Here is a 21171-nt window from a genome sequence, read left to right as displayed (position 1 = left end):
AAATTATTTTATATATTATATATTATATATAACAAACTATTTGAGTGGTCCAAATATTTTAAGAAAATAAAATCATATTTGATATTCAAATACTCTTTGTGAACTTGGATCCACACAACAATTTAACATATGTGATCAAATTGCATGAGGAAAGCAAGCATTACGTAATGAGTACTTGGTGGGTGTGTCCGGCTCCAAGAGTTTTGGGGAAGGATTTAAGCCTAGCTTTGTTGTCTTAATTGGTACCCAGTACCAAGTAGCTTCAAGAATAAAGAGATAGAGATTAGGGCATTGGCATTAAATTCGTACGAATTTGAATCCACGAACAAGATACCCACATAACATTTATGAGGACTCTTTCCGGCCAGATTGAGAGGATTTTCATCTAATTCCCTCAACTTAAGGCGTTGACGAAGATATTGGGTGTTTGATTCTGATGCTATCCTGAATCTAATGTTACTCTACGCTAAGCATGTGCCCATTAAAATCAAATTATCAATTGCTTTCTAGGATGCAAAGTAGATATGGATATCAGAACTTGCTTGATACATATAGGGTGTTGGCAACTAAATGCTAATGAGAGATAATTGTTGGGTTTTGGACTCTTCTTATGTGGTAAAAAGAAAAGACCTAAAAGAGACTAATTATACTTAGATCGATAAATGAGTCATTGAGCCAATCTGCCATTAATAATATGAAAAAACATGTTTCGACGAGATTATTTTTGAAAAATGCTTAAATTTCTTTTTTTTTTTTTATAAAAAATAAACAATTATTAATTTTTAAAATAAACTAAGTGAGACATGTATCGAGACCTGCAAGCCCTACAATAAAAAAAACTTGATTGAACTTAAAGAAGGCGCGTTCTGGAATCCATAATGAATCTTTGACTGAGGAAGCTGTTGTTTTATGTTATGATGTTAATTGACACGATAAACTCAATCGTGATTAATGGGAAATGGCTTGCCTCACTCAAAATAGGGAATTGGGTCATGGACTGATTATGCAATAATTAATGGTGATTGAAGAATTTCAAGTGGTAACAACAAACAAGTAGACCGATCATGGATGTTGCCATTTTACATACGGTGCAATTAACGTGTGGAAGAACAAGTGTCCAAAAGGATTACGACATAGGAGACGTGTAATAACCACGATTTTCTTGTAGGATTTCTCATTTTCCATGGCGTGTTTAGTACCTCTAATGTTGTGCGTTTGAATTCACGCAAAGATAATGTTATGTAGGAGTAAAATTCACGTTTAACGTGCCTTGAAAAAATGAGATTGGTCATTGATTTATCTTACATGGATTAAGTTAATGTGTTTGAGGTAGATTAAACTGATATATTGATCCAAATAGATTGAGTTAATACCCTGGTTGAGATGGATTAAGTTTATGTTCGTGCTAAAATATGAGATCTTTTGGTGGACGTAAACTTTTCAATAAGATTGAAATTCTATGGAAAATCAGTGGATACTATTGTAAAAGACATTTTGATGTTCAATTCAATAAATATTCTAATAGTGATAGTATGTAAATATATATATATATTTCATATGATAACGTTGGTTATATTTATAGGACTTGGAATGGCCTAGATTACTTGATTATGTAAGGCCTCTCAAGGACAATATTTTCCTATTTTAGACTTGTAAAGGTGACTTTACTTTTATTTTAGGTGTAACTCTTTATTCAAGATTTCATAATAAAAATCTTGCTATTGTGTTGATTCAACACTTGAGTTTAGGGGATTATTATACGGTTGCGTCTTTATGTTCTACAAAATTAGTTGAAAGCTAATGGATAACTGAAAGAAAGTTAAAAAATTAATTTATTAAATTATAAGTATTCGATAAAATTAGTTTTAAAAATTATTAAAAAATATAAAATAATAAAAAATTAATAAAATCATGATTTATTTAAAAAAGATAACTATAAAATTGAATAAATATATGAAGATAAAAATAAAAAAATATAAAAAATTAAAAACTAAAAGCTAGTGTTTTAAAAAAATATTCTTTAAATAACGTTTTAAAAAATGTTAAAAGATATTAAGAAGTTATTAAAAAAAATTTATTTATCAAATAATCAAACAAATTTTTCAATTAGTAAAAAAAATAAAAACTAACTAAATGATTTGACAAACGTAATCTAAGTTTGATATATTTATTTAAATAAGTATTTTTCTCAATGCATACCTTTTTTTAAAAGTGAAATATATTCTTTTTTCTTGAGAATAAGGGTGAAAATAAAATAAGTTGGACGGCATGTCAAGAAATTATAATATGACCTGCATAAGTCGTAACCTGATCTAACTTATTTATTAAAAATGTCAAATATAGATTTTTAAAAAAGTTTGTTTAACAAAAAAAAGAAGAAGTGAGGCCTGATGCTTTAAAAAGGACTATTGAATTTGATAGGTTAACTTATTTATATCTATATAATATATTATGATATTATTGTATTATATATAATACATAAATTACACATAATAATTTAAAAATGTATAAATACCAATACGTTTATATAGAAAAATTATACCAGGTCGGGCCAATAATCCTGATATAAGCCCGTAGGCCTATATTTATAAGCCTTACTATAAAACAAGTCAAGTATGCTTTTTTAGGTCATTTGATCTTTGAAACATATCAAGCTAAGCTTTAAAAAATTGTCCCATAACAACAACAAAAAAAAAGTTCAGATCCAGGCTTCTCGTAATTAGGAATTGGCAATTGCTAAATGTACTTCTTATCCTTATTTTTTAAGTTAAAAACTTTACTTGAATACCATTTTTTTTACTCGTTTCACCTGTTCAAAACTTCAAATACTCTTTTCTTCTTTTTTTTTTTTAAAGGAGTTCAAATACACTTCTCTTCCCTCTTTCTTTCACTTCTCCCTGATCCTCATTGCTACATTTTCTTTCCTTTTTCACTATGTGACAATGTTCTTGTTTGTGTAGCTATATATATTTTTTCCCACAAAATTGTTCTCATAAAAGAGATGAGAATTTAGCTTTCTGGAGTTAAAAAAAAACTAGTTTTACTGTAATAAAAGTATCAGGCTATTCTTATAAAATTATTTAATATCATAAATAATTAAATTTTATGGTTAACATATCATGCTAGTCTTTGATTCCCAAAACACTCATAAATATTCCTAACAATAATTATCAAATATATTATTTATTTATTTTCGGTAAATATGGTACTTACATATTTTATATATATATATATATATATATATATATATATATTATGAACATATTATGAACAGTGATTTTTCTTACTTTCAATGTTATTCTTACTTTTTAATTTACTAGTTTACTTTTAGCATTGCACTTTTTTACAATTAAAATTATAATATTTTTTTTTCTTAATTCTGTTGTTCATTAGGGGGAAAATATTGACTAATCTAAAATTTGATAAAAAATAAATAAAACTTGACTAATAATTATAATTTACTTTACTTGGACGCTGATAATTTAATTTTGATATATTAATTTTGCATGGCACGTGGACGAACACCGTAAAAGAAGTTAGATACTCTATAAATAGTTACATGTTAAAATTTGAGGGACCGAAATGGGATACTCTCCCCCAAGTATTAATTATAAGCAGCATAAAAAATTGGTTAGTGGACTGAAATATAAATAAATTTTAATTATTTTTACTTGATTAAATGGTACCATTCTATTTTTTTTAATTAATTGAAAATTTATTTTTAATTACTATTTTTAAGTTCCAATAAAAAACACTTAAAAAAATATTTTTTAAATATAATTTTAAAATTAAATGACACTAATTAATCTTCTTAACGTAAAAAAATAGTTAATTTACTTTACCTTTGAGTCTAAAGAGAGAGCATCTTATAATATTTAAAAGAGTAAACTAAGTTCCTTAAAAAAAAGAAACTAAACTAACACTCCTTGAAGTTTTGTGATATAACACAAAAATCATTTTTTGTACTCCTACACTAACCCTTTAATCATTAAAAAAATATTATATTACATTGAAATATCTTGTACAGTACACTAACTTATCGGATAGTTTCAAAATATTTCAGCATGTTTCATAAGAGAAAAAGTTGTTGTAAACATTAAAAAATACAAAAAAAATTATACAATCTCCTGTAATCTCAGGATTTCAGCAGTGAAGTGATTGTAATCTATCTTCTCAATGGGCCCAGGTTGAAAAGCCCAACCCATTTATTTATGTTGGCACTCAAAGTCAGTAGCAGCAGGGTGCTGTGGAGTAGTGAGTTGAGGCATGGAAGGAGAACACGACGACTCACAGAAGCTTTCGTTGTTTTACGAATCCGGTATATACTACTTCGATGATTCAAACGCCGTTTTCGTCGACCCCGTTCGCGTTCTCAATCGTTCCTACCACCGTTTCACCGTTTCTCCTTCTACCTACTATTCCCGTTTCTTCAAATCCCCAACAACCCCCAACTCCGTCTCCTCCACCGTTAGTTCCTCTCTCAGAAAACGGAAACGGAAACCCAAAGAGCCTCCACCTCTGAACGAAAGAGAACTAATTGCTCTACAGCGTCACCAGGTAATGGTAGTATTAATAGGGCTTAATTATTTTAAAATCATTTAAAATAATTTAAAGAACAAATTAATAATTAAGTCTCTTATTATGCTTACACTATTATTTATTTTTTTGTAATTTAACTTTAAAATTACATTGAGAAGAATAAGTTGATACTTTGAGTGATACTCTCATTGAAGAAGATTTCAGGTTGGGTAAGTTTTTCAACGAAGATTAGTATTTCGCACAGTGCGAAGAAAAAAAATATTACATTTACTCGTGTGGCTTGTGTAGGAAGCGAGGCCTTTGTTGTTGGCGGCACACGAGTGTTTGCTGAAATCAACTGAACTGTTGAATGTTTTGAAAACTTTAAAGAGTGAATCGCGTTGCTCGAAGAAGGAGTGTGAGGGTGGTCAACAACACTCTTTCGTTGACCTGGGACGGGGGTCGCCTCAACTTGAGGTAACACTAAGTTTACGTGTTAGTGACGCTGACACTCACCTGCCCCCAAACGAGTTGGAAGGTGAGTGAGTATTTTTGTTCGCTCACTCTTCCTTGATTATTGATGTTCATTTGTTTTTGTGTTTTGCATTGGTAAGGCTTTGTTTGGGTTACTATTACTCATGACAATGAGTGGAATGGAATATTATTCAATGGAATAAAATAAAGTTACCTCACTATTATTTTGAAATTTTTATAATGAATTGGAGGAAAGTTTCTATATAACTGTTTGAGAAGTGAATGGAATAGTATTGGGTTGAATGGGACAGGTTCTGTAACTGATTGATTCTATTTTCCTCCATTCCATGTCTTTCTATGAATCCAAACATATCATAAGAGTTACATCTAACTTCATGGTTTTTAATGTCAGAGGTCCTGTTTGGATAAACTTCTTCATAAATACTTACAGTAGAAGAAATAAATTAAGCTTTTCCCATAATTTAGTTGAGTGCACTTCAGCTGTTGGAGAAGTTAGATGAGAGTACTCGTATAAAATTTAAGTGCTTTAGTTGATTTTAGCTTATGGGATAAACTTAAGGGCATGTTTGGCTAACCTTCTTTAGAAGCACTTCTAAGAGAAAAAAATAAGAAGAATAAAATGTGATGAACTTCTACATAAGCTAAGATGAGCTAATGGAGAATCTCATTTCACTTTTTTTCTTTTTATTTTCTTCTCCTAGGAGTGCTTCTAAAGAAGCTTACCCAAACGGGCCCTTTGGTTTTACCTTCTTATTTTCTTCTCCTATAGGTGCTTATGCAAAAGTTTATGCAAGCAGAGCTAAAGTCTAGATACCTGTTTTTTGTGGTGGCTAACTATTATATTGAGTTTCTTCTGTCATTGGCACAATGTTGGAATCTTTTTTAGTTAGATTTTGTGGAGGTGGCTGGTGAATAAAAACTTACTGCATGAATGTAATTCTTTGATTTCTCAGATTCGCTTAGTGTGCAATGCTGTGAACAGAAGGTGCTACCTGCATTCAATAATTTGGTTGCTAATGACACCAAGGATGATGCGGTGGCTGAAATTCTGGACAATTGTTATATAGTGCCTCGGGAGAGTTGCTTTTACATGGTATGTTAAAGCCTCCATGACAATAGATGTGATGTGTTTATTTTTTCAAAGTGTCTTTCTGTTGTAGTCTCTTCTTTGGCTCAGCTTATTTGTTGAGGAATTGTTTTTTTCCTGAGGTTTTTAGTTGATTAAACTTTTAACTCCTGATCCTATGGAGTGTATCTTATTATAATACTTATTTGTTTTCATATGTGGAAGTCTGATCTGGGACAGATTCGCAATTTAATTCCTGGTAATGCTCGCACATAAAACTCAATTTTGTTTCTTGTTATATGTCTTGGTAATTCACAACTGTCTTGTTGTATATTGATACCAAAATGTAAGCATTATTTTTGTGCCACAATCACCTTCATGAAAAGAACATGAATCCTTTTTACTTGTTGATATTTCTAATGATGTGCCATTCTCATTCTTTCTCATGACTTTGGATAATTCTTCTCAAAAGTTGCATGACATGTTAATGGAGTTATCTTGACATTCATCTTATGCTAGATGGAAGGTATTACCTGTCTGCCTGTATGATCTTATCAATGGCAACCCAGTTGCTGAAATTCTTTGGCATTTCTTAGAGTACCTTTTGTGTTTAGGTGATCAAGTGACAAGGGTGTTGTCTTTCATATTTAATTGGGCTTTTGTTTGATTAATTTATGCAGCTCACGCTGATTCTGGTTTCAACCTGATAGTGGTGGATCCACCTTGGGAAAATGCCAGTGCCCACCAGAAATCAAGGTATATTAAAAGTCACTCTATGTTTTGCTGATTTAATCTATATATTATATCATATCTGTCCAAGTACTACAACCTGTCAACTATTTGTGCAATTGCTTCCTGCTTAATGTTCAGTGGCTTTATTGTAATTTTGTTGAGAGTCATGGACGTCTAATTTGAATTAGACAGTGATGGTTGCATTTCTTTCGTACAAAGCATGGCACCCTATTCTAGCATTTACAAATTTCCTGTACCATATATTGTCTGATTAGAGTAGAGATTTCCATGTAAGGTAATACATCCCTGCATTGCCTTTAAGGATATGCTCTGCTTCTCTTTGATCTTTAATGTTCAGATACATTTCTCTCCAATGAACCTATGAGGAGGTTTCAAACTTGTTATATATTCTGTCTTGGCTTTTTGCCCTGTGGGGTTGGGCCTTATTAGTTGCAAGAAAATGAATTGGATTTCATTTTCTAATTAATTATTGAATAATATATATATATATATATATATATATATAATATAATATAAACAGAAATAACTTAGTGACTCATTAATGAACTCTAGCTATTACTCAGTTTAAATTGGCTCAGAAATGTAGCTTTTTTGAGAGAAGTCTTGATAGTAATCATAAATGTAGGTATGCAACCTTGCCCAACAGGTATTTTTTATCCCTTCCTATTAAGCAACTCACTCATACTGAAGGAGCGATTGTAGCCTTATGGGTGACCAACAGAGAGAAGCTGCGTAGTTTTGTCGAGAGAGAGCTTTTTCCTGCCTGGGGAGTCAGCTATGCTGCTACTTTTTATTGGTTAAAGGTGATCTCTCAGTTACTCTCCTTTGCGTGGGATTCAAGTGTGTGATATTATTCCAATCTCTGTTATTTGTTGTTGATTGCAGGTGAAACAAAATGGATCCTGGATTTGTGATTTAGATCTCTTCCATCATAGGCCATATGAATGCCTTATCTTGGGATATAGTCCTGGGAAGGTCAGATTTTGCAATGTTTAATTAATAGGCCTTCTAATTATCAGAATCAGATCCCTTCCTTTCTTTGTTTATAACTCTCAATTGTGTTCTTTTGTACTTTTCTAGGTAAATAATACCGATAACCAATCAAAATTTAAACCTGTGAAGAATGATCGAGTGATTATGAGCATTCCTGGGGATTTCTCAAGGAAACCCCCAATTGGAGGTATCCTTGTCCGTTTAATGTGTTTTCAATTTTCAAATAATACACGATTAAAGTCTTATTTGGATAAAGTTCTCTATAATCACTAATAAGAAGGAAAAATAAATTGAGTTTTTCGCACTAGTTAAAATCAACTTTTTTTTTTGCCTAAACTTCTATAGAAGCTCTTTTCATTTAACTTTTCTATAAGGCTATGGAAGTTTATTTTAGCTTATGAAAAAATTCAATATACTTTTCCTTCTCATCTTCTTTTATTAAGTATTTATGGAGAAGTTTATTCAAATAGGGCCTAAATAAGTTGTATTGAAAGTTAGTACGTTATTTGAATGATTCCTTTTCTTACTGCTAATGTGGTCAGATTTATTACTGGAGTACGTTCCTGGGCTCAAACCTTCTCGATGTATAGAGTTATTTGCTAGAGAAATTATGGCTGGATGGGTTGCTTGGGGAAATGAACCCCTCTACTTTCAAGATTCTAAATACTTTGTCAAAAAGATGGATCAATGATTCTTGAGAAAAGAGATTCCGTCCTTGGTGAAAATCTATTGTCATGCCTGAATTTTCAGCATCTATTTTTAGCCCTGCTTTATTTTATTTTTCTTCTTCTTTGCACGACTAATGTTGATTTCTCTGGCTGTCAACACCTTTTCCCCCTTGTTTTCTGCGGGTAAGGGAAGAAGCAAAGATATACTGAAGCTCTGCTTCGACTAAGAGAATGGCTTTAAACGTTATGCCAATGTGATGCTTATTTTCCATTTCGGCTCGCAGGAGAACTGGATGGAATTTTGTTTAGTTTAAAGAGTTTTTTTAATTTAAAGTATTTTTTTTTACCATCAACTAATTAGAAATCACTTTAAATATTACTTTAAACTAATCACTTTAAATATATTATAATTTATGATTGGATATTTGGATCAGTATTCTAATTAAGTTTTTTTTTTTATCAAATATCTGTTGATAAGTATAAAATTTGTGTTTTCCCATAGGAAAACTAGAATAGTGTCTAGGCGTCGGACACAAAATGACTGAAATGATAATTTAGACATTTCTATAAATTCATTAATTTATTAATTTATTGTTTGAATAGAGAATTTTAACTGAGGAAAGTAATTTATCAGAGAATTTAAATTTTTGTAATCTAGAATTTATTGTTTGGATATTTTTTTTTGAAGAATTTAAAATTTTGAAATTTTAAACAATTAAAAGTTTAGAATTTTAATTTCTTGAGAAATTGAAATTTTCTTTTTATAGTCTTTTTCAAGAAACACTGGTATGAGCTTGTGGAACATTAAGTGTGAGCATTGATAAACATGTATAATTATACATTAATCATATTTTATCTTCTTTTTTTCATTCATTTTTTTAATTTCATATCTTTAATTTTTTTTATTCAAACACAAAATTTTGAAAATAAAAGAATTTTAATTTAAAGTATTTGAAATTCTTAAAATTTTAAATTTCTCAAAATTTTAAATTTCTCATTCAAACACTCCATAAATGTCTGCATTTTGTAGCAAATTTTTAACAAATTTGTGTGCCGTGTGGCTTATTCAAACAGATCATTAACGATTAGATTGTATGAGAAATTATCATGTCATGATGTGTTAGAACTTCTCATCAGCCATCTGTCTTTAGTTGGTTCCAGCCTAACTTGAAAATCTTTTTGTATTCCCATACCTAATTTAAGTTTTCTATGAATTTGAAAAGAAAATCCACCGAAAGCGATTCCCATGCTGTATCATTCAAATAAATTCTTATAAAAATAATTTTGTTCTTTAAAGTAAGTTTTTTTTTTCTTTCAATGAAGTATATTGTGATCTTAAGTAATTTTTTTCAGGGTAATATATTTTAATTTTACAATCTTTACGCTTCAAATTAAGTTGCAGTTTTATGTAAGTAAAACTTATTTATATATTTCATATGCAGTTAGATAGTTGGAGTAATTTTAATTATTCACTTGAGGCAAATTTTGTGAAATTGACTAATTTATTTCCTTATCATGCTAGAGGTTTTGAAATTGTTTGGGCCTGTAATAACCCCGAAGTATGATGCTTATACAGTATGATTTAATTGGATTAATCTAAAGTACCCACAAAGTAACATCTTTTTGTAGCTTCAATCTTTGACCTTAAAGTGAATGTGGAAAAAGAAAAGGTTACAAACACTCCCAAAAAGAAGGTAAAGGAAAAGCATTTCGCCGTTCCCAATCGAAATCGATGACGACAGTTTGAAGGGTCATCAAAATTTGACTAAATGTTACTACTATTTTCTTTTCAATCAAAGAATACCATGATTTATTAAAATAAAAAGGAGAATACCCTAATTTATACTGAACCACACACATAATTTTATTTATTTTTTCATTTTTTTTGTAAGTTAAGTTTCAATTAAATATAACTAATAACTTGCAGAAAATAAAAAATTCAAAACAATAATTAACATATATTCTTATATCTTACTATTAATCTAAATGAAAATAAATAAAATTACAGCTTACATATTTACACATATATTTCATTTTCAACCAAAAAATTTATTTAATTCATTATAATCAAGTATAAGATTTGGGATACGAGTTTTATTTAAGCATATGGTCAAGTAATTAACTATAATTAAGCTATTAATCAAATAACATTTTTTGATAAAAATAACTTGATATGAAAATATGGTGATAAAACTGAAATTAAATATGCATTTGTTATACATTCATTCTTTTCTTAACCATTGATATTTGAAAATCATTTTACATCTTAACTGTTATAAAGTTTTATTTAGATAAATATCATCTTAACTATTTATATAAAAAAATAAGAAGAAAAAATACATTCAAATTTTCTATAAGCTAAAATGAACAAATGTACATTAGCTTTTAGAGAAGTTAAATGTTTTTTTTATAAAAGTTAAATACATAAATTCATTTTGGTTTATGAAAAATGTATAATTTATTTCACTTTCTTATTTTCTTCTCTATAAGTGCTTATAGAATGTTCTTCCAAAACAAGGCCTAAGATGGGTTAACTAAAGAGGATAAAATTCTTCTAACATTTGTTTTCTTCGTAAACAAGATTCAAATCTGTGTTTTTTTTTACACATGTTACTTAATGTTTTTATTCTATCAGTGCATGTTACTTTTTTATATATATATATAGTGTCTTGTTTGGATGATAAAAAAAATAGAAAATTATAGAAAAATAAGAGAAATATAATGAAAAATGTAATTTTTAAAAACGTAAAAATGAAAAAAAAAAGATAGAAAAGTTTCTCTCCTCTTTATTTGGAAGGTGAAAGAATGAGTAAATGAAAATAAATAATATATAAAGACACGATTATCTTTAATTGAAATTTGTTGAATTAATAAGCAAGTGAAAAGTGAGAGTAACATGCAGATTCCAGAGTACAAATAATTTTCACTTTATATGAAAAAATATCAGCAACAAAAGATGGATCAAATTTTTTTTGTTGATTTCACTGCAAAAAAAAAAAAAAATACTTTTGTCAGACTTGTTATCGTCCATCTTCAAACAAGATCGTTGTTCATATATAGCTCTTTTCATCTCTCCCTCATTAAAATATTTTAACATTAAATTAAAAACTCATTTAATCATAAAATATATATAAGATTTATTAGATAAAAAATCAAATAACTTAAATATTTAATTTACGTTAAGATAATCATCACAACCACCACTATTATAATTATTGTCATGATCAGTGTGATCACCACCAACATGATCGTTATGATAACAACAATAATAATTGTCATGTTAATGACAAATAGTAGTCACGACAATCATTGTGGTAATTGTAACCACAACAATAGTAATGTTGGTGATGAAGGATGACAATCATGGTAGTGAATGTGATGGTGACCTAAAATATTTTAGAAAGTCATTAATTAAATTTTTAAGATATTTGATTTTCTGTTTAATAAATCTTATAAAAATTTTATGATTAAATGTGATTTTAATTTTAATGTAAAATATTTTAATCTAGATATTTTAGTTTAATGGTTGAAATTAATTATTCTCATAAGATATATATTATATATATATTGAGTAAGAAAATTAAAATTAAAATATTTTTATTGGAAGAATAAAAATTGCCCTGCCTATAACTATTTTAAAATTATCTTATGATTTTTACATTAAATTTTCTCTTTTAAGATAATGATTAGTGAGACTCATTTTTAATTCATTCATATAAATTACCTGTAACTACACGTATTCTTTAATGCAATGAAAGAAATACAATTTTATTAGTTTTTTTCAAATTAAAAGAATACAATAATAATAATAATGATACATATATTAGCCATGGGATTCAAATATCATAATTCTTTCTTACATACATCAATCATTTTCCTTTGAATCAATTCTGACCTTCAGTTCTGGGCCCCACTCCTTCTAATAATTAGGTTATAAGAGAAGCAGTCCACATGGAATGCAATTCGTCCACGCGTCACATCTATCACTCCACTCGGGTCCACTTCACACCCCTAACTCTCCACCGATTAATCTCACCCGTCCAATCCCAAATCTTACAACGTGGACGCATCCACCACACAATCTTCAGTGCGACTCTCCGCACTCTATCATTTCCCCGCCTGAAATTGAGCTTTATGAGATTCTTCATTCTTCCACGCATCCAGCGAAGACAATTGGAGGAAAGCGCGATCCTCGTGACTCGCGACCCCTCGGGTTTAAATCCCCTGCGACGCAGCACAGGCTACTACTTCACCATCGCCGGATAAAATGGTCGACGACGGAGCAACCTCGGCGGCGACGAGCCGGAGAAAGCCGTCGTGGAGAGAAAGAGAAAACAACAGGAGAAGAGAACGGAGGAGAAGAGCAATAGCTGCGAAAATATACTCTGGACTTCGAGCTCAGGGGAACTTCAACTTGCCAAAGCACTGCGACAACAACGAAGTTCTGAAAGCTCTCTGCGCAGAAGCTGGTTGGTGCGTGGAAGAAGACGGAACCACTTATCGCAAGGTAAATCTAATAAAATAACATTAATGTGCTGAAATTAAAGTTAAATGCTTCAGATATTATTAAAATTTAATAATAATTTTTTATCAGATTATAATTATTTGCTGAATTGGTTAAGTCTCTTTCCTTTTCCCGATAAAGAGAAGGATTAAGAAAAAAAATCTAATCAAATAATGCCCATTGCCCATTCGAACAGTTCCTAAATCTCAATGAAACGGTGCGTTTAGCTTTCTATTTACGCTACATTGAAATCAGGAACTGGAAGCAAGAAAGTATAGTTAGTTATTGTGCTCGTTAAACGAAGCTTTTTAAACTTAATTACAGTATCTGATTTTGATCCTTATTTCTACTACAATACTGTGCAATTAGATACGGAAATAGTAGCTTGTGATAAGTAGCATTAAATCTCTGCTTGTTGATTTGCCGAAGACGGAATCAAATTTTAGTGCTCAGGTTTTGTGTGCTAAATTGTTGGATTTTTTTTGTTAGGTAAATAAATAATCTTAATCCTTAATGGAAAAAAATTGAATTATGTGTATTTCAATATATTCAGACGTTGTAATGCATGTACGGATAATGTGAACGGATGATTTTCTCGGCAACTACTGAGATTATTAGAGTTGCTCACTTTAGACTGGAAATTGTTAAAGTGATTAACTTGCAAAAAATTATATAAAATGGTGATTTTGTCATCAACTATTGAGATTTTTAGAGTTTGCTCACTTTAGACTCTAAATTGTTAGCGTTAATGTGATTAATTTGTAACAGATAATGTGAACGGATGATTTTCCCGTCATCTGCTGAGATGATTAGTGTTGCTCACTTTAGACTCTAAATTGTTAATTTAATGTGATTAATTTGTTACAGATAGTATAAACTTATGATTGTCTCATCAATTACTTAGATTATTGTAGTTGTTGCTTATTTTAGACGCTAAACTGTTAATGTTAATGAGACTAATTCGCAATGGTAACGTGGTTATGTGTTTGGGTGAATAGGGTTGCAAGCCACCTCTGGCCAATGGTGCAGGGAGCTCCATGAGAAACATTACCTTTTCTTCTTCTCAAAATCCAAGTCCTCTGTCTTCGTCATTTCCCAGCCCAATTCCTTCATACCAAGTGAGCCCTTCCTCCTCCTCTTTCCCGAGCCCGTTTCGTTTAGATGTGGATAAGGACAATGTATCACACCTCATTCCATACATTCGCAATGCGTCCTTGTCTCTTCCTCCTCTCAGGATATCAAACAGTGCCCCTGTGACACCACCTCTTTCATCACCAACATCAAGAAATCCAAAACCAATTCCTACTTGGGAGTCTATTGCCAAAGAATCCATGGCCTCCTTCAGTTACCCTTTCTTTGCAGCTTCTGCCCCTGCTAGCCCCACACACCGTCACCTTTACACTCCGCCCACTATTCCAGAATGCGATGAATCTGATACTTCCACCGGCGAGTCTGGCCAGTGGGTGAAATTCCAAGCATTTGCTCCTTCTTCATCTGTGTTGCCAATTTCTCCAACCTTTAATCTTGTTAAACCTGTAGTTCCACCCGGGATGCCTGATAACTCAATCCAAGAGATGAGGACGAGTTCAGATGAGTTTGGGGTACAGGTAAAGCCTTGGGTTGGGGAAAAAATTCATGAAGTGGCATTGGATGACTTGGAGCTCACACTTGGAAGTGGGAAGGTGCGGAGTTAGGCTGCTAGCAGAATTACCTCATCTGGGTTATGTAAGAATGAGACCACGGGATTGTTTTTGCTGGTTGGTTGTTCACTCAACTTGGTGTTAGAGCTTGAGCTAATAGCTACCTCATCCAGCTCTGTTGGTGCAAGCAGTTTATCTGGAAGAGACTAGAGAGTTATTATTGGGAACCAGATTTATCAGATATTGTGGTCATTTTATGTAGAAAATCATCTCCTTCCATGCCTTGGGTAAAATGTAGAAATGAGAATTACACTTCATCCCTTCTTGATTAAATCAGCTATGGTTCAAAAAATCTCATCAGGCATAACTGCTTAAGAGTTATGTGTTGTGAGTGATTTGAATTAGAAATTTGAGGTTTTGTCAAGTTTATTGTCTGTCAGAAAGCTCACAAGACCAACTTATTTGTTAATGTCATACATTTAAGTTGTATTGTTCTTCTTTATGTTCTTGTTCTTTGTATCAAATAGTTTGTATGTGATTTTGATTTTTACCAAAACCTTAAGACTTAGGTTTATGGGTTTTCTCCTCACTATGATGTTCAACTTTTCCACTTTTGTCCGATGTGAAACTTCATCTTACACTTGTAACCCAACAGAGATTTGCTGTTATATTGTCCTCCTGGTTTGGTAATTGGGTACTTTCTATATGTCTTCTTGGGTAATTCATTTGTTTCTCGGAGAGTTTCAGTAATGGCTTTTTGTTTTTTAAATTTTTTGTTATTTTCGGTATAATTTGTGGTTGGGTGGGGATGGGTTGGTAGTTTGCATCTTTGGTTGGGTCTCATCTTTATTCCTTTGCTACCCTACAATAGTTCCTAGCAGAATCTCGAGGGTGGTCCGTATATTTACTAGCCAAATATTGGCATGACCATAGTTTGCTACAACAAAGCACATTTGATGAGGGTACACCAGAAAATGTTCAAGTGATCTCTGATGATATCATTGATCGTGCATTGGAACATATGATGTATCCGTTTTGGCTAGTACTATATGCAGAACAGAAGTTGTTGAATGTCCATGATGAAGAAGAGAAGATGTAGATCCTCATGGTACCTAAATAACTAGGGCAACTTGTCAGAATGTCTTTAAATACTCATGGGTGATGCGCAGCTTGTGCCAGTTCGTTGATTGTCTATTGTTGAATTTGGCATGACAATAATTGGTGTGTGTTTACTTTTCGTAGTTTGTTTCTGTTGAGTGTCTTATTTGGCTCATCTTTTTTAGTGAAAAGTTGTTGTTCTTAGGTTTTAGTTGATTAAACTTTTACTCTTGATCCAATGGAGTGTATCTTACATGTTATAATACTTAATTGTTTTCATATGTGGAAGTCTGATCTGGAACAGATTCACAATCTAATTGCTGGTAACAGTTGCATATAAAACTCAATTTTATTTCTTGTTATATGTCTTGGTACTTCTTCACTACTGCCTTGTTGTTCGTTGATATCAAAATGTAAATGTTTATTTTTATGCCACTATCACCTTCATGAGATGAGCAGGAATCCTCTTTACTAGTTGATGCTTCTAACTATGTGCCATTCGCATCCTTTTTCATGACTTTTGAACTATTCTTCTAAAAAATTGCATGACATGTTAACGGAGTTATTTGGATTTTCATCAAATTATGCTAAATGGAAGGTGTTGCCAGTCTGCCTGTATGATCTTTATCAACGGCATCCCAGTTGCTGAAATTATTTGTGGCATTTCTTAGAGTACTTAGTGTGTTTAGTTGGTCAAGTAACAAGAATTGTCTTTCATATTCAATTGGGCTTTTGTTTGATTAATTTACGCAGCCCATGCTGATTCTGGTTTCAACCTCATAGATGTGAATCCACCTAGGGAAAATGCTAGTTCCCACCAGAAATCAAGGTATATAAAAAGTCACACTATGTTTTGCCGATGTAATATTTACAATTTTCTTGTACCATATATTGTCTTATTAAAGGAAAGATTTCCATGTGAGGTAATGCAATATTCGTCCTTGCATTGCCTGCCTTTAAGTGTATGATGTCATTCCAAACTCTGGTATTTGTTGTGATTGCAGCTGAAAGAAAACGGATCCTGGATTTGTGATTTAGATCTCTTCCATCACAGGGCATATGAATGCTTTATTTTGGGATATAGTCCTGGGAAGGTCAGATTTTCCAATGTTTAGTTAATAGGCCTTCTAAGTATCAGATTCAGATCCCTTCCTTTCCTTGTTTATAACAGTTCTCACCTGTGTTCTTTTGTACTTATCAAGGTAAATAATACTGATAACCAATTAAAATTCAAATCTGTGAAGAATGATCCTGTGGTTATGAGCATTCCTGGGGATTACTCAAGGAAACTCCCAATTGCAGGTATCCTTGTCTGTTTAATTTGGTGTTTTCACATTACGAATAATACACGTGTAATAAGTTGTATTGAAAGTTAGTACATTATTTTAATGATTCCTATTCTTCCTGCTAATGTGGTCAGATTTATTACTGAAGCATATTTTTGGGCTCAAACCTCCTTGATGTATAGAGCTATTTGCTATATAGCTGGATGGGTTGCTTGGGGAAATGAACCCTTCTACTTTCAAGATTTGAAATATTTTGTCAAAAAGTTGGATAAATGATTCTTGAGAAAAGAGATCCCTTCCTTGGTTGGTGATAGATAACATATGGTTATGTCTGGATTTTCAGCGTCTATTTTTAGTCCTACTTTATTATTTTTTTCTTTGCATGAGTGATGTTGATTTCTTTTGGCTTTCAACACCTTTTTCCCCTTCTTTTCTGTGGGTAAGTGAGTGAAGAACCGAGGGAGTGGTTTTAAGCATTGCTTCTTTGGCAGGGAATGGCTTCTCATTTCTGGGATTATATGCTTATTTTTCCATTTCGGTTCCCATGAGAACTGGAAGGGATTTTGTTCAAAAAGTTTAATTTCGTAGTATGTTAGTGTAATTTATACTTAAACTAATATTAGTCAAAATGTTTACAATATATGGTAATTTCCCATTGAAAGACAATATAATATTTTTAGACTAAATGTCACTTTTATTTTTGGTGTTTTATGTTTAGTGTTTTTTTCACTTTAATCCTTTAAGTTATAAAAAGTCTCATTTTGATCAATAGTAATTTTTACATTCAATAATAATTTTTTCAAAATTTTCATTTTATTCCTATTTATACCAAGTACCAAGTGTTAACAATATAATATATGATGTGTATTTGGACTTGTCACCATTCTATTCTTTTATATAATAAAAATAGATGACCATTTTTGTTTTAAACATTAATTTTTTTTATATGTAAGCGAATTTAATATAAAATTTATATTTTGAATCGGATGAAGATCGTGTCTTAAAATTTAGAACATTTAGTATTTCAAAAATGATAAATGCCTTATAAAAAAATCTTACTTAAGGAACTATTTTAATCCTTAATAAATAAGGAATCCAATTACAACTTAAAAGACCAATAATTTAACATTTTTCTTATTTCTTCCTTAATAAAAAAATACCATTTTCTTTTTTAAAAATAAAATAGAAGAAAAATTAATTTTCAACTCAGTATTTCGGAAGACTTGCAGTTGCATCATCATCATCATCATCATCGGTTCATCGGTGACATCACAGCACCCACAATGGATTCCAATTCCAAACCTTCCGCACCACCACCTAACCCTAACCCTAATCCACCGCCCTCGAAGAAACACCAGAGAGACCTACTGAGCCACGTGGAAGCCTACCTCGCGAAGCGCGACGGCGTAGACAAGCTCCTCAAGATTTCGCGCTACGCCACCAAACTCATCCTCGCCTCTTCGCTCCTCCAATCCAACCCTACCCTCTCTCACCGCCTCAAATCCTTCGAATCCAGCGTCGGCGTGAGCCGGAAGGCCTTCAGACTCGGCAAATTCGTTCAAGACCTAAACGCTCTCAAAACCACTCATCCTCATTCCAAACGCCAACTTTTCCTCTCCCTCCTTGCCTACGGCGGCGAAGGTTTCTACTACTTCGTGGAGCAGTTCGTCTGGCTCGCGAAATCGGGGCTGATCGATCCCAAGCACGCGCGCTTTTTCCAGAAATTGAGCGCGTGGGCGGAGTTCGTTGGTTACTTCGGGAGCGTGGCGCTCAAACTCGGGGATTTACAAGAGATTGCCAAGGAGGAAGCGTGTGTTGAGTCGAGCGTGGAGATCACGCGCTTGAGAGGGAGTGGGTGTGTGGATGAGGAAGTGCGGTTGGGGAAGTTGAGGGAGAAGAAAATGATGAAAAGGCTTTCTGTTGTTCAGGATTTGGCGGATGCGGTTATGGCTTTGGATGATATTTTGGATGGGAAAGGACCGTTTTCGAAACCGGTTTTGATGGCTTTGGCAGGACTTTTGTCCGCGCTTATTAGCTCTCACAAGAATTGGATTTCTTGCTGAAACTTGTTGCCTGAGGAGTTGTTATTATTTTTACAGATAAACAAAAAAAAATGTAAGAAATATATATAGGTAATATAATACGGTGTACGCCAAGAGAAAATGGTCTTTAATTGGTTGTTTGTTATGCTTATAGTTTTAGATTTTTACTGATTTATGAATGAATAAAAATGGCCATGATTCTATTTGTTCTACTCTTTTTTTATCGTGTTGTGGTTGTGATTGTGGCAGTTCTGCTGCTTGCTGCTTGCTGCCTGACTTTGTTTCATTTGTTGTGGTTTTGATAGAAGAGAATCATGTTAGCTTTTGTGTATTGTATGGTTGATAATTATTAGTTGATTTTGTTGAGAGCAAACAGTGAACTGCAAAATTGTATGATTGTATATATTCTTTATATGAAAAATGCTAATAACATACTACTCTCTGGTTCATTTCCTGTAACACACTCTTTACTATCGGTTGAAATTTGTTACAAGTTATAAAAATGTGTGGGTCTCACTCCTTATTTAAGGACTTAGATTCTCTACAGATATAAAAATGCACAAACAATATTATGTCTCTGACTCTCTGGTGACAAATATATTGGAAAATGCTTCAGAGTTGGAAGGGTATTTCTCTCGAAGGGTTGTGTTTCGTGCTTCTGTCTAGTGTGACTAGTTAGCGAACTTGCATCTCTCACACGATGGGAAAGTTGGCTGCTTACTGACTTGAAATTTTTTGCCATTTTCATACTTTGATCATGTATTACTTTCCCAGCCCTGTTGGCATATTGCAACTTCTATTAGTTGACATTCGAGAATGGGGAGTTTCTCACCTAAGAATTATTCAATCCGTGGACTCCTAACTTTCAGTAAAGTAAAACAAACAAAAATAAAAATAAATTGGGAAGGCTTTTTGAAATGTTGCTTTTATTTTCTTTAATATGTAAGGACTTTTAATAATTTCTGGCGAGGGTGAAATCATTTGTTTTAAGTTAGTGTGTCTGTGTGGGCTAACTGTGAATAACAAGAAAATTGAATGATAACTCATACCTGGTTACCTTGCCTCTCGTTCCTTTTATATTACATATTAGAATATTAGATTAGATGCATTCCGTTGTTAATTTTTTCACCCCTATGCGCAATGTAGATATGATTTCGTTGTTCTACTGTATAACTAAGAACAGAATCATATTCTCATTATTTTATTTTTTTATTTTTTGTTTTTTACTAAACAAAAGTGTACTTCCCATGTACACCCCTCCCCTTCCCCTACATATACAAACAAATCTTTGGGCTCTAATCTTGGGGTCGTTGGGTTCAGTTCTGATGGGTGGCTGCGCGAGGCTTGGATGGGGGTGCAGGGTGGTGGGGCACGGTGCAGTGGTGTGGTGCGCTTGGAGGTGGGATTTACTAAGCTTGGTCGTGCCAATAGTAATATTGGTGGGGGATAGTAGTTCTCCACGAGCGGCATATTAATACGCTTTTTCAAGCCTTGTCAAGCAATCGGCCAATGCCTTTTAACGGAATCTGGGCCCCTCCCCATACAGACCCATAACACAATTATGTTACATTCTGGGAGTTGCTTTGTGCACCTGTAAAACTTCTTGTGCACCCAGGAACTTTTGAAAATTCTGGAAATACCCCTCCCTTATAACTTCTTATTCTTTGCTTTCCTTCTTCCATCACGCGACATTTTATTTTTGTTGCCTTCACCTTCATTCTCGTGAGAGAATACCATGAGGAGTGCTCATTTGTTGTTGTATCCTCTTTGATTACGGTGGTTCGTCGGCAAGTGGTGGTAATTGGTGTGGCCATTAACAGTGGGGTAAGGTCTCCAACTTTGATCTATTTTTTTTACATAAACTTACATATTGGTAATCCGTAAGTTATATACAATTTACAGATTGATAATTCGTAAATTTTATATAATTTACGAATTAATAATCCATAAGAAACTTACAGATTGACCATTTGTATGTTAGTTACATATTGATAATCCATAAGTATCATACGGCAAGCACGTGATTTTCTCTCATAATAATCTTCAGCAACAAAGGAAGAAGTAATAGTAGGAAAATGCTCGTAGATCTAGTACTGCACATATTTAAA

The 21171-nt window shown here is 32.4% G+C and overlaps 3 protein-coding genes across 4 annotated transcripts; all 3 read left to right on the top strand.

Moving 5' to 3' along the window:
- Nucleotides 1–4215: 4215 nt before the first annotated feature.
- LOC114383271 (methyltransferase-like protein 2) lies at nucleotides 4216–8808 on the top strand. 2 transcript variants are annotated; one of them, XM_028342900.1, is made up of 9 exons: nucleotides 4216–4557; nucleotides 4828–5056; nucleotides 5967–6106; nucleotides 6305–6338; nucleotides 6760–6835; nucleotides 7479–7635; nucleotides 7718–7807; nucleotides 7913–8012; nucleotides 8368–8808. In XM_028342900.1, the coding sequence occupies exons 1-9, from the start codon at nucleotides 4267–4269 to the stop codon at nucleotides 8514–8516; spliced, it is 1266 nt and encodes a 421-aa protein (XP_028198701.1). In that variant the 5' UTR covers nucleotides 4216–4266; the 3' UTR covers nucleotides 8517–8808. The 2 variants fall into 2 exon arrangements, with proteins under 2 accessions (XP_028198701.1, XP_028198700.1); XM_028342899.1 differs by having other exon boundaries at nucleotides 7458–7635.
- Nucleotides 8809–12638: 3830 nt separating this feature from the next.
- On the top strand, nucleotides 12639–16966 carry LOC114384723 (protein BRASSINAZOLE-RESISTANT 1-like). The gene is made up of 4 exons (XM_028344469.1): nucleotides 12639–13000; nucleotides 13996–15858; nucleotides 16489–16564; nucleotides 16740–16966. Exons 1-2 carry the CDS (start codon nucleotides 12761–12763, stop codon nucleotides 14689–14691), a joined length of 936 nt encoding a protein of 311 aa, XP_028200270.1. The 5' UTR covers nucleotides 12639–12760; the 3' UTR covers nucleotides 14692–15858; nucleotides 16489–16564; nucleotides 16740–16966.
- A 589-nt stretch (nucleotides 16967–17555) lies between these two features.
- LOC114384724 (peroxisomal membrane protein 11A-like) lies at nucleotides 17556–19278 on the top strand. The gene has a single exon (XM_028344471.1). The coding sequence runs from the start codon at nucleotides 18305–18307 to the stop codon at nucleotides 19082–19084; it is 780 nt and encodes a 259-aa protein (XP_028200272.1). The 5' UTR covers nucleotides 17556–18304; the 3' UTR covers nucleotides 19085–19278.
- Nucleotides 19279–21171: the final 1893 nt, after the last annotated feature.

Source organism: Glycine soja, chromosome 14 (assembly GCF_004193775.1).
Source record: "Glycine soja cultivar W05 chromosome 14, ASM419377v2, whole genome shotgun sequence".
Taxonomy (NCBI): domain Eukaryota; kingdom Viridiplantae; phylum Streptophyta; class Magnoliopsida; order Fabales; family Fabaceae; genus Glycine; species Glycine soja.
The sequence above is the reverse complement of the archived record's forward strand: the minus strand, read 5'-3'. Positions and strand labels throughout refer to the sequence as shown.